The 13713-nt window shown below is 46.7% G+C and overlaps 1 protein-coding gene across 6 annotated transcripts in view; it reads right to left on the reverse strand.

Moving 5' to 3' along the window:
• Positions 1–13136, reverse strand: part of DCUN1D4 (defective in cullin neddylation 1 domain containing 4) — an 80468-nt gene extending 67332 nt beyond the window's left edge. Inside the window, exons 1-2 of one of the 6 annotated variants that reach the window (XM_059161707.1) lie at positions 13057–13136; positions 12796–12856 (exon numbers count right to left, since the gene is read on the reverse strand). In XM_059161707.1, the coding sequence (XP_059017690.1) occupies positions 12796–12856; positions 13057–13062 (67 nt within the window). In that variant the 5' untranslated portion in view covers positions 13063–13136. Of the gene's footprint in view, positions 1–2245; positions 2277–2908; positions 3089–12795; positions 12857–13056 lie in introns of those variants that run through there. The other 5 variants (XR_009350796.1, XM_059161716.1, XM_059161697.1 and 2 more) reach the window with 5 other exon arrangements.
• Between the last annotated feature and the right edge of the window lie 577 nt (positions 13137–13713).

Raw genomic sequence — 13713 nt, forward strand, 5'->3', positions numbered from 1 at the left:
TAAAGATAAAAACAGAAGGGGATGTAATGATAAATAACATTTGAAAAAGCGTGATCAAGTATTGATTGACAGGAGCACTTCTTGGAGGCAGGACCAAAGGAAGGAAAGAGTAATGTGCAGAAGTCCTCTAAAATGGAGAAAATGAGGGAGACTTTCTCTTCTGGCAATGTTATAAACAAGATAACCTAAAAATCCTTCCCAATATGAAATAACAAAAAATTCTGTATAAAGTAGAAGAAACATCTGTTTAAACACGTATCTTAGTTCACATGAAAATAAAGAACCTCCCCAAAGACCAAAAATCGAAGAGAAACCCGAAATCCACAGCATAAAGTAGAAGCTGATCATGTTTAGAAACCTAGGGTTTGGGAGATGGGAGGATGAGGAATCGTGTGTGTGTGTAAAGGGCACCTGATCTTTGTGCTATAACAAAAACAAAAAGGGAAAGAAATTACTGGCATAATATTTTCTTTAAAATATTATTATATTTTATAATATAATACAATCATAACACAATTATAACTAGTTTTCAACCTCGGACACTTCACGCTTTATATAAACAAATTCCAGCATTAAGTGCGTATTTTAAAAGACATGTCCATATTACATACTTACATATCACAACAGGCTTCCTGAATATTTCATCATAAGATTAAGTAAAATATAAGATGAACAGAAATCTTTTCCTGAAAAAACCATACATTGCCCAATTTTTCGGCCATGACTTAATCATTAATCACTTCATCAAGTTCAGTATATCTGTAACCACACCTAAAAGGTTTCCAAATTTCAGGACTTTTTGGTAAAATTTTATCACTAGGGTCATTGTAATATTCTTCTAGCGACTAAGCTACCAATAGTTTCATAATACCTTATATATCACAGAAAAATAGTCTGTCATCTTTGAGCTAATGTTACAGCCCTCTACATGACAGATTCTGCAATGTTCAAATTCAGCATATAAATGATAATTCAGCATATAAATAAATGGTAATAGGAACTGGCAAAGGATGTCGGGTCTGGGGCATCTACAGAGAGGAAGGTCTCTAATATTAAAGAGGCCAAGAAAAAAGAATTACACCCCCAACTTTAAAAACACACACACACACACACACACAAAAACCTCTTAAGGTCGTCCACTCAGTTTTCCTTCTGCTAGCCTCATTTGCTTCCCACGTTCCCTTGAAAATTGAAGACATCTTATATTCCCTTTGCTCAGCTTCATGAGGGGTTTATGTATGGGCACAGTTCCACCCTAAATTCCACTAAGCCATCTTCATTACTAAATTCATTTCAAGGCCATCTTCTTTCAGGAAGTCCTATCTTTGGGCAGTTCAAAGAGCCCAGGAAATGCAAACACATAATCTGTATTATCGGCAGAAGGGTTCCATGGGTCTCCACTGCATTCCCAGATTTACCTAAAGACGGAAACCTTTTAACCTTCTGTTTAACGCTGGATGCCACAATAAATACAGCATCCTAAACTCTGCTTTGGACGGTGCTGCACCCTGAATGCTTCTCCAAACCTATGTGCTATAAGGTAAAAGACTAAGCATTTACTCTACAAATAAGGCCACTAAATGCAGGGGGAAGTAATCAACTCGGGAATCAAGAACCCAAGTGTGAAAGGACTGCGTTTGGCTTGGTTCTCCCCCTCCCGCCGACTCAGGGAGAAGGTCCAATGAATCGCTCCAGTCCCAGGGGACGAGAGGTTCCCAAGGGCTCGCTCGGGTCCTCCGGGAATAAACCACGAGTTAGCAGCGCCGGGAGGCTCCGAGGGGCGCGCTGCATTCTGGGACTCGTTTCCACAGTTACCCACGTGCACCCAACCCAACCGCGACTCCGCGCGGCGCGGACTACAAGTCCCAGAATTCCGCGCGACCGCCTTTCCCCTTCACACCCGGCCACTGGAGCCAGACCCTAAAGGAAACCCCTAAAGCGTCCTCCCCGCAAGCTTGGCAGAGGTCGCGCCCCGCGAACGCTACGCGGGGCCTCTGGCCAGGCCCTCCCTGCAGGGAAGCGGGTCCCCGGGCACCAGCGTCCACACCTGACGACCAGAAATTAGACAACTGCGTCACAGACTGCCAATCCCACGGACTGCCTGGGACCCCAACACCTCCCCTGCGCAAAACCCCACACCCGGTCTCCAGGGCCCGACCCCTCCGGATCCCGCCGCGGAAAACCCGCAGCCCGCGCCCCGGCCCCGCCTCCCAGTCCCGCAGCCGGAGCCCGCGCCAGCGCTGACCTCGCTTCCCGCCGCTCTGGGGGAACCGCGGCCAGCGCCAACCTCAGGGCACCTCCCCGCCCCCTCCACCTCAGCCCCGCCCCCTCCACTCCCCACACCCGAAGCTCAGGGCTCCCCCTTCCACGGACTCTGTCTTGATCGGGGGGGAGGGATCCCCTCCCAGAAAACATAGTCTGACACCAACCCCCCCCCACCCCGAGCCCCGCGCGGACCGAATCTGGACTTGACAGTCCTCCCCCTGCCCTGGCCCCTCCCAACCCCCCTTTCCTCCCAACTAGCTCTACACCCCCACCGCACTCCTTTACCCCTGCCCCCATCCTGTCACCCCAAACCCTCCCCTCTTCTCTCTCCTCTCACTCCCCATTACCCTCTCTTCCCAACACCTGCTCAATCCCATTACCCCAACGTCTGCCCCCTCTCACCACTCCCAGTTACCCCACCACCCTTCTATGCCTCTCCAGCCCGCCGGACTCCCCAACTATCCCATCACACCCCAATCCCTCCCACCACCTCGCTCTCCCGTTACATCAGCCCTCATCTCCGTGCCCGCCCTCCTGCCCCGCTCGGCCGCTACCCCCATTCCCCCACCGCATTGTTCCCCCCACCCCCGCCAGCCAGCCCTTCTTCCCATTGTCCCCGCCCCCGCGCTCCCCTCGCACTCACCCGCCTTTCTCACGGAGCCGCCCGCACCGCTCAGCCCCTAGGAAATCCTCACCCCTGCGCCCCGCTCGCTCGCTCCCTCGCTCTCTCTTCCCGCGCCGGTGCCACCCCCGGCCCTGCCCGCTAGCGCCCGCCGCCGCCTCCACCTCCATTCACCCCAGGCACTCCGGTCCCAGCCCTTCATCGCACGTCCCGCCCCCCCTGCCCCCAACACTGAAAAGGAGCCAGTCCCCACCCCCCTCACCTCCGCCCTCCCCCGGCAGGCCGGCCCCTTCCCCCCCACGCCCGCCCCCGCCCCGCGCCGCCCGCAGCGTCACCGCCCGCCGCGGCCTCGGGAGGGGAAGGGGTGGCTCCCGGGCAGGGGCTCCCGGCGCGTTTCGGGACAGGAGGCGCGGGGCGGGGACTGCGGGAGCGGAGTGGAGAGTGTTGGCAACCGCCCGGCCCCGGCCCGCTCGCTCTCTGTTACTCACTGACAGCGGCGGCATCCGAGTGCATTTTCGGGCAGCTCACACCCCACTCTCCGCCCAGGCTCCCGCGCTCGCCTCGCGGTCCCCCCACCGGCTCGCCGCACCTCTGCTCGGAGCTGAGGACCAGCCGCCAGCACACCCGACCCGCCCACCTCGGCTCCAAGCATTGGCTGAAGCTCGGCTGCGGGACCGCCCCTCCGCGTCGCTCATTTGACAAAAGGAGTGCGGAGGGCGCCGGTCTAGAGCTGGCAATGAGGCCACGCCCCTTGAGCGCCAATGCGATTGGCCCCGGCGCCTCGTCCCCGGAACGCCCCTGGCGGAGGCCACGGTCTGGAGCAGCAGGTTGGACCCGGCTGCTGTCACTCATCCCCGGGGGTCCGAAAGCGCGTGTAGGGGCGAGGCTGGGGAATTGGTCCACCTTGACCCTGAAGCCCCGCCCCGTCACGGGCGGGATTGGTGGAGCTGCAGACCAACTGAGGAAGATGCGTCGACTCTGAAACAAAGCACGCGTGGTGCTCCGCGAAGAGCCGAGGAGGGAAAGCACAGCTGGGGCAGCTCGTGTCCCGTACAAGGAGTGGGGGAGTCCCCCCCCTACTGGGATCCCCCACTTGTCTCGCACATCTCGGAGGCGTTCTCAGCGGGAGCCCAGTCCGCGCGGAACTTGGACTGGGACTTCTCTTGCGAGGGGTTTCCTAGTGCTGGAAACTGGGTAGAGAATCGCCGCGTCCTCACTTCCAGCAAACCCTCGGGTGAGGAACAAATTCCCAGTTCTTGTACAACAATTACAACAATCTGCCCTCTCCCCCTTTTGGAGATGCACGTCTCTTCGAGGATCATCACACTTCTTCCCCCTTGGTCACGAGTAAGCTTTTCTAAAGGCTTCGAATGCTCCAGGCATTGTCCGTCATGCACACATCTGTGTACGCCCCACACCGCATACAGGAAATTAGGGCCACGCTCTGAGCTTCCGTCTGGCGCACTGGCAAGTCCAGAACGTAGGTGCTGAGCCCTCAAGGACACCTAACCCGAATCGAACTCACGGACTCTGAGAGGGCCTCATTTGGCTGTTACTTGGCAAAAGAAGGTGTTAATGTAAGTAAATTCGTCGGACCATTGAGCTTCCTAAGTCAAGAATTCGCACCATTTTCACGAGTTGCAACCACTTTTTTCAACGCTTCCCAACCTACTCGTCACACTTAACCATAGTGTAGCAGAATGATATTTTGAGATATTTAGGGAAGACAGCCCCCTCCCACCCCAATCGCACCACTTATCTGTATCCCAAGGCTATACCCCAACCTACAGCCAGAGCATTATACAATCAAGGAATAGGATTACATCACATACAATTGGTAACAAAACAGTCATTTTGGTTTTCGATTACTTCAGCCAATGGTTTCGAGTTTCAGGGTTCTGAAATTTAGGTTTCAAATCGGGATAAATGTCATGCCATAACCAAGGTATTTTTAAAGAACTGGATCAAACCAGTTCCTCTGTCCCACACCATTCCTGTTGTATACTACGTCCCTCTTAATCCCTAATGTCTCATGGGTAAATTGCATCCTTGTAATTTTATATCTATCATACTTCTATCATTCGAATATTTATGAATCACTTCACCTAATCATAGAATCTCAGAATTGTCCTGAATTTATCCACTGTAGGTTTCTTCTCAAGATTCTTATCCATATTGGTGAATTTTAACAATGACAGGTTGGTCAGCTGGGCCTTGCAGAGATGGTAAGCACTTCTAAACTCTAAAAGAGGCGTTCCTTGGTTCCTTGTTGGGTAGATCTAACTCTAAGAATGTCCCTCCTTACTCAAAATGGAAAAGCTGCTCCTGCATTCTTTATCCTGTTTATGTTTGCAACCTATTCATTATCTAGGAAGTAATAAATTCTATAGAACTTAAATCATAAAATTTTATATATATAAAACGTATGTTTTTATTGATCATAGTACTTTAAGGGCTGAGATACAACTGTTGTTTTGCACAGAAATAGGTTTGCTTTTGACACCTCCAAATTAAAATAAGCTCACAATTAATTTGTTTTAGGTAGCCATTTACTGTATTGATTTATTTGCTGCAAACTTGGTGATAATGTATATAATGGCTAAGCTACATGAGTGACCTGCCCGCTTCTTTGCCCGTGGCACCCAGCTCTTTACTGGCTCATGGTGTCCACAAAAATAGAATAGATCAACCTTTGAATGTTCAACCTTTGTTATTTCTCAGCATCACTTTCAGTGAGGTCACTATGGTTATTTTCTAATGAGAAATAGACTCCGAGTAATTTAAAACATCTTTTTGGTAGGTCGACTACAGCCTGAAGATCGAGGGGCTAAACTTATTCTTAGTCTGCTAAAACTCAGGGCCCCACATGTATGAATAGTAAAATAGGTGTAATTGAGTGATTACATGATATTCTGCAGATATCACCCCATCATTTTAATAATCCACAAGACTATAAACCTTTGAGGGCAGGAATTTTCTTATATTTATCTTTATGTCCTTAGCATCATGTATAATGCTTTCAAATAGTAGACACAACTTAATTGTTCCTTAGAGTGTACTGAATGTTGACTGTAATGTGAAATTTTAGATCTGAGAGGAGCCTTGGGAAAATCCAACTTCCTCATTTTAAGCATATGAAAGTTGAGGTCCAAAGGAGTTAAATGTCTAATCCAACTTACTCAACTAGTTAATTACAAAGCAATAACTAAACTCGGGTTTTTTAACTCCTAGACCAGGTCTTTCCCCATACCCATATCAAAGCCTCAAAACTCCAAAGATGGGTAAACTACTCTTCCTTCCCATTTAAGAGTTGTAATAGCAATCTAATACAAATCCTATACTTCCTGGCTGGAATACTGCCTTCCCTTTTATGAAATTCAACAGGAAATTTTTTCAAAATGTAATAGAACATTTAACTTTTTTCTCATTGGTACCATCTCCAAATAACTTGATCTCTGTGTGTGGGGGATGTTTAGTAAGATAATAATGTTACACTTCTGTGCCTTTATATTCAGATTCTTGGGGGGAAAAATTATTAAGTGTCTTGGGACTGAGATGGTAGAGTAAAACTTTTACCCAAATTCCACACATCCCACCATAGCATGCTGTTCTGCTTATGTTGGGGGATGGGGGCACAGAGTGGATAATAGCATAGTCCTAAGACTGAAATAAACTTGAGCCTGCTTAGACAAATTGATAAATAAGCCCCTGATAAAATTGGAAGAGAGCTGGAAAGAAGTCATGTCAGGGAGGAATCCATTCAGCCTCAGATTGAAGTGAGAGAGTGTATAGAGCTCCACTAGTTATCAAAAGTCAGGCTAGAGATGCCTGGGTGGCTCAATGGGTTAAGTCTCTGCCTTTGGTTCAGATCATGATCTCTGGGGTCCTGGGATCAAGCCCCTCATCAGGCTCTCTGCTCAGCGGGGAGCCTGCTCCCCCACCCCCACTCTTTCTCTCTCTGTTTGCCTCTCTGCCTACTTGTGATCTCTCAAGTTGATCTGTCAAATAAATAAAATCTTTATAAAAAAAAGTCAGGCTAGATGGGATTACATGGAAACAGACAAACCAAAAAAAGTAAATCTGTCGGTAGAAGTCAGGATAGTTCATTTCTCCAAACTCATAACCAACTAACAGTTTGCTTATCTAAGTGATTCCAACTTGTTTTTTTTAGTTGTTTCCCATGTGGTAGGCATTACTCTTATACTCTGATAGTGCTTTCCTTGTTAAAGTACTCCACATAACCTCAGAACACTATAAGGGAGGGGCGGGCGGGGCGGTTACTAATATTATTCCCATTTTACAGATAAGTTAACTGAGGCTTAGACCTTTCAGTAACTTGCTATCTAGCTAATAAGGAACAGCGTGCCTAAGTGGTCAAACTCCCTGTGTTATATAATATTCCCTCTCTTCTTAATCAGGTTAACGTATGCCCTCCATGCCTGAGAGATTTACTTAAGGATACAGTAATATGGAGGTGAATGTGTTTTTAAAAGATAGTGAAACTTGGCCTCTTTCTAGAGTTGAGTATGTAGACACTCGGGCTGCCTTTGTTGATATATAGTATGAAAAAACGAGTCTGAAAGATTATTTCCAGGTGACTCAGTTCTTCTTATCTATTTTAGCCTTTTGACCTTATTTCAATAACAGCTATCGACTTCGTGATATATTATTAATGAGATTATTTATCTAGAGTATCCAATGAGGCACTGCTGAGTATAATTTCCTTACTCTGATAGATCAGTGGGAGGGGGCAGCCCCTTCAGCCTACAGGAATTAGCCTTTTAACCGTTGAGGCCTGTGCTTCTGGGAAATAGTTTCAGCTGTCTAGCTTTTAATTTCCTAAGAATATCACCGTAACTTTTCACATATATACATAGAACAGTTTTGCAATTAGCCACTTACCAGTGCTAATAGGGTAGGAAAAATGTAGGTTTTGTTTTTCAATACCTGTACGTAGTCATGTTCCAATCATTAGGTTAATGGAAAAGCATAGAAATAGACATTTTCCTCCAGTGTCACCAACAGGGACAGTCCTTCCTCAAAACTGGTCATGATTGGCAAGCTGAAAAGATGGCATCATCCTCTCCTTTCATCAGCTTCCTTTTCCCTTGCCCCTCTTCTGCTAGAGGTCAGAACACTGACAATGACACACAAGCAAGTGACCTTTTGGTAATCGCTCCAGGTTACTTCATATAAAATTGATATCCTGTCATGTGCATTCATAATGTACATTAAAAGGGTTTCTTTTCTTTTTTTTTTTTTTTTTTTCATCAACTTCTGTTGGGGCAATAGTGTAACTCCCACAATAAAAAAGAGATCTTAAGGGATGGAACTTTCTGGAACCAATGCTACACTGAGCATTGTTAGCCATGGCAACACTTTTGATACTTTTTTCCTGGAGCAGAATATAGGCTTAATTCAGATGGCCTGGATTAAAGACCCATTGGCTTAAGAAGACAATGCATCATGTAAAAGAAATTATTTCACGTCTCTCTGTGTTTCGGTTTCCTCATCTGCAAAATAGTGATAATAATAGGAACTACCTTATAGTTATTATGTAAGAACTATGTGAATGAGTCAGTATAAGTAGAGGACAGAAAGGTACCTGTCTCCATACCTGTTAGCCTCACCATACCCGTGAATCAGTCCCTCCCCCACACAGCCAGCTGTCATCCCAAACCTTCCTTTTTCTCTGCCTCCACAGTCACTGTTTTATTAACTTGGCTTCCTTTCTCCTTTCTAGAGTTTACAGTGAACATTGAGTTAGGGACAAAATCGTTCTTCACCAAGACATGCCACCCATGTGAAATTAGTCTAGTTTGAAACTGAAATGTGAGATTTTACACAATAAAGGAAAAAAAAAAAAGAGTACCCATTATCAATTCTGTGTCACTCCAACTAACTATCTTAGTGAAAATTGATTGATACTGGAAGTTCAGATGTACATAGGAAATTCCTAAATAATTAAACAGATTGTAGTAAATTACAGGGGATCCTACATAACTAGAGGTACATATGGTCTTCTCATAGTTATTAATTTCTCTTCCTCGTCCTTTGAAGTCATATTACCCTTCTCTGAGTGACGCAGCTACTGGTAAAGATTTTTAATCTGTTGTACCAGAGGCAAAGTGTCTTTAAGTATTACCTTTGGGCCAGCCTGGGATAAGATTCAGACCCTCCCACTTAAGGAGGCATTAAACTTGTTTGGGCCTTACTTCTCCATCTATAAACATAGGATTAATACCTTCTAGGGATAAATATGATAACATATGTACAAGCACTTATAAAAGTAGGAGACGGAAGCAGGAATAAATGCATGAGCCCCAATTATGTGATGTTTTCACATACTTCCTTGTGAACTTCATGCAGTTGTGTGAGGTACGGTTTAATTTTTATGCTTGGAGCTATTTTCAAGTAAAAATGAGTCTTTGTTTCTAAGTTATCTAGAAAATCCGGGTTTCCTTCTTTATGAACTGCCATTTTAGGGATCTCTCAGAAAAGCTAAGAAGTTTCTAATTCTGCTGAGATTTGACATCAGTGTTTCAATTTCAATTTTTTTTGTTGTTGTTAATTTCTCCAGCACAACTATAGAATGCTTAAACTGGCGTTTTTCTTTTCTTTCTTTCTTTCTTTCTTTCTTTCTTTCTTTCTTTCTTTCTTTCTTTCTTTTTTCTTTTTACCCAGGGCCTTCTATTTTTCAGAAATCATACCTGCCTAGGGATTTAACAGAGTGTTTGAATAAAATAGTGTTCATTACCGCATGTTCTTTTCTGAATTGGGTATTTTCACCTCATTCGCATCGAGCTAATCAAGTCCTAATGATGTTGCATTAAATTCGATCTCAGAAGGTATAATTTTCCAATCGAATCTAAACAATGCATGAGGTTTATAGTGACTTTCATAAATATACCATTGCTTCACTTACTCCAGCTAGCAGGGTATGGGCAGAAAAAAATAACCATTTTACTTGTACAATGGCTTCTGTGTGCTGTCAGGCTCTTCATTTCTCCTCGCCTTTTCTAGCCTGCTTCCATGAATACAATGTCTTTCTAACATCCCTCTCAGGGCAGTACAGGAGGCCCCATCCATCTCCAGACGTCGGTGGCTGCACGGCAGCCGAGCATCTCATTATGGCAAAGTGAAGCATTCTGGGAGAGTGGATGGAGCCGGCAGGCAGCAGTAGGCAGTGGGGGAGGGAAGAGGAGGACAGGAGCCGAGGAAAATATATGCTCACTTCCTTGGTGATAACATGTTATGGCAGTAAGAACTTCCTGTTCTAGAAAGGAAGAGGATGTAGGATGTCAGAAACCTGTGACTAAGCAGATTCCCACTCCTACAAGCTCGTTACATCTGCCTCAGTGACCACAAGCCCCCGACACACCTGAAACCCAACCCCCAACTGAAGTTACCACAGAAGCCATGTTGTGGGAAGAAAGTAATGAATCCAAGTATTTCAGAAAAAGATCTATCGTTCCAAATTAGAAAAAGGAAAGAATTTGGAGGCATGTGCGTGTGTGCAGGTGCGTGTGTACACACGTGTGCAGGCACACTTACACACATACAGAGAGAGATTTATCCAACTGGAATGTATTTCCTTCCAACTGACCTGCATGTTTACACTTTAGTTTGTTATACTGCCTTAGCCAGGATAGGTTAAAGCGAATGCCCTTAACATGTTGGGAGTCACAGGATCCCTTTAAGAATCATTGAAAATGATGTCTCCCTGTCAAAGGCCTGAAATCCCTCTACGTCTATCCCATCACCCCCTAAATTAAGAACTCCTAGATTAGACATTCATTTGAGTTCACAAGTATTTCCCTTTAAAAATCCGGACACTTGAGGGACGATTCAGTGGCCATCGGAATTTGTTGGCAAGAGAGGAGTTTCCCAGTTTGATTGTCATCTGGGCCTATGCTCAAGTAATGGGAACTGGTGGGTGAGGTGAATGGTTTCAGGCTGTGGAACAGTAGGAGAGGAAGGAAGCCTTGGCTCTGGGGGGCGCAGCAGTTTCAAGGCAGTGTGGTGTATTGGACCATTGGACAAAGAGCAAGAGAGAAGCAGTGCTCTTGGGAGAGGAGATGCCAAAAATAAACTCCTGTTTCCAAGTTTTGTTCACCTCCATTTCCAAACTGGGTTGCAGTCAAAGCTGCTTTTTCTGCAGCCACCCCCAGCCAGACTCTGGGTCCTCCCCTGCCCACAGTCACCCTTTGCTTTCCCTCTCATCTAATTGTTTCATTTTCTCATCCCCTGATCCTGGGCCCTGAGCAGCTCCCTCTGGGCGGGGGCCACCGGGCCATCTTGCCCCACCCCCTAGTCTGGTCAATTTCCTGGGCAAGTCTGACCTTGACTCTCTGCACCTGCTTTCATCTCATTCTTCATCCCTCCACCTCACAGGCACTGGTTCTGGTTTCAAAGCTCTGTCACTACAACCTTCATCTGTTCTAAACCTCCATTCAAATTTTAGATAACCGTAGCTTAGGGACACATTTCCAATTCACAGATAATAGACTAGGGGCTATAAATACTGTACTGGCAAACACTTAATTTAAGTACCACTCACTTATTACCAAGCACTATTCTAGTGTTCCTGTCAACTCATTTAATTCTCTCAACAATCCCGAGAGGTAGAAACTTTTGTTAAACTCGCTTTACAGGTGAGGCGACTGAGGCACAGACAGATAAAGTAACTTCCCCAAAGTCACACAGCTAGTTAAGGGCAGAACTGGGAGAATTAAGCCCAGGCAATCTGGATTCAGATCTGTATTTTTCATCACTTTGCTTCTTCATATGGCCTCATACGAAGGGCTGTTGGCCCACTCTGTGCAACATCCCCCCCCCCCCCAACCCAACACACATTCCAAGTCCTTTATTGTGGAAACTACACCTATTTTTCTTGAACCAGTAGGCAGTCAAGCCCAACATAACTCTAGGCTGCCAGGGCAAAGGTCCCGTGTTCTCTCTGCCCATCGTCAGTGGCAACATGAAACATGGTTTCCCTAGTTCCGGGGTGTGGAACTTTATTCTCTTCCTTGTTAAAACAATCTGGGGATCTGGCACCAGGACTACCCATTGGGGGAAATAAGAGTAGGGCTCAGGGGCACCTGAGTGGCTCAGTTGGTTAAGTGTCTGACTCCTGATCTCAGCTCAGGTCTTGATCTCAGGGTCGTGGGTTCAAGCTCCATATTAGGCTCCAAGCTGGGCATTTAAAAAAAAAAAAAAAAAGAGTGGGGCTCAAAGTAGCAGAGTATGGTTATAGGTGATTCAGCTTTAAAGGATTACCACTGCATGGGGGTCAAAACTCTGCCACTTCGATTCACAGACTTGTACCCCTGGGGATAAAAATACATTATATGTTTATAAAAAAATTTAAAAAGTTAAAAAAAAAAAAACAACCTCTGCCACTTGCCCCTGCCCCCCACTAGCCTTTTCTCCCTTTTCCAGCTCCCCTGCCAGGAGCCCAGGGCTCCTGTCATCGTGGCGCTTGGTGGCCAGCCCTCCTGGACAAACCCCTGCCCTTTTTAGAACGAGGTCCATCCTCAGTGAGAGAAGGCGAACCTCTCTATTCCCTAGTAAGAGCAAGACTGAAACAAGCTTAAACAATATCCCAGAGGAAAGACACAGAGGAGTTGCCTGAGAATCGGAAGGAGACCAGACTGATACTGAGAGATCGTGGTACTCAGGGGCCACAGGAAGGGTGAAATTCCCGAAATTCCTCACGCCACTTTTGGGGTAGGAAATGGAGACACTTCCTTCTCCCCTGCCTGAGTCACTCTGCTGCTAATGGAACAAAAGGAGGCCCGCCGCCCCACAGCACGCAGGCAAAAACAGAGCCCAGCTCCATCAGCCTGCTCCACGCACCGCAGAGCCGCATGTAGTCCCTGGGACCTATTTTGATGATCAGAACTTACCCGTCCAATGTCTCGTTCCCTCAGCTCCTTGTGCATGACTGGCTTGCTGTTCTCCGATAAGCTAACCCAGGGGAAATACACAAGCGTGAACATAGTACCCCTCGCAAAGATATTTACACTTGAAATAAGACTCCTAACAAACACGTGGCCCAGCACCAACAACATACCTCCCCCAGCCAGCATCCCACCCTCAAGCCTGTCCTCCTCGCTGTCTCCGTGGCAGCTCTGTCCCAGCCCTTCCCGACTCCGCTTCAGGCTCACCTCCATTAAGCCCTTCTTTGCCTGAGGTTGCCCACAGTCATGTCTTTTTCCACTGAACACCTGCCTCACTAGAACGGAACTTGGCAGGAAGGAACAGAATGGGAACAAAAGGGAATAGAATGTTTGGACAGGACAAGCTCAGAGGTGAGCCGGGCACGTTCCCTCATCCCACAGGCGAGGAGACAAAGACACAGAAGCAGTGGGGCCACTTGGACTTTCTCCTACCTGGCCTTCCCCTCTTTTGCTAGGAAGACCCCTGCTTCTTTAGGGGGAACCGCTCACCTCACCATTCATCAGATGAAGTTTTGATAGCCAATCAGGATCCCTCCCACTCCCGGTGGGCACGTGATCTCTTGCTTGCTCATTCATCTATTCATGAAATAACCATCAGCAAGGGCCTTCCATGTGCCAGACACTGCCGGGTTCTAGGAATAACACGTTGAGCAAAAACAGCCCCACTTGGTGCCCTCATGGGGCTTATGAGCTTGCAGAGGAGGCATTCCTTAAGTAACCATGCAAGCAAAGTAAAACGGCTCTTTTGACAAGTAGGAGAAAATGAGCACAGTTTTTGAGAGCATACGATAGCAGAGCTGACTCAGCAACTTTGTACAGGTGTACAATTCGTGCACTGCACAAAGGAGCACAGCCCAGGGGGCA

Source organism: Mustela lutreola, chromosome 1, assembly GCF_030435805.1.
Source record: "Mustela lutreola isolate mMusLut2 chromosome 1, mMusLut2.pri, whole genome shotgun sequence".
Lineage (NCBI taxonomy): Eukaryota > Metazoa > Chordata > Mammalia > Carnivora > Mustelidae > Mustela > Mustela lutreola.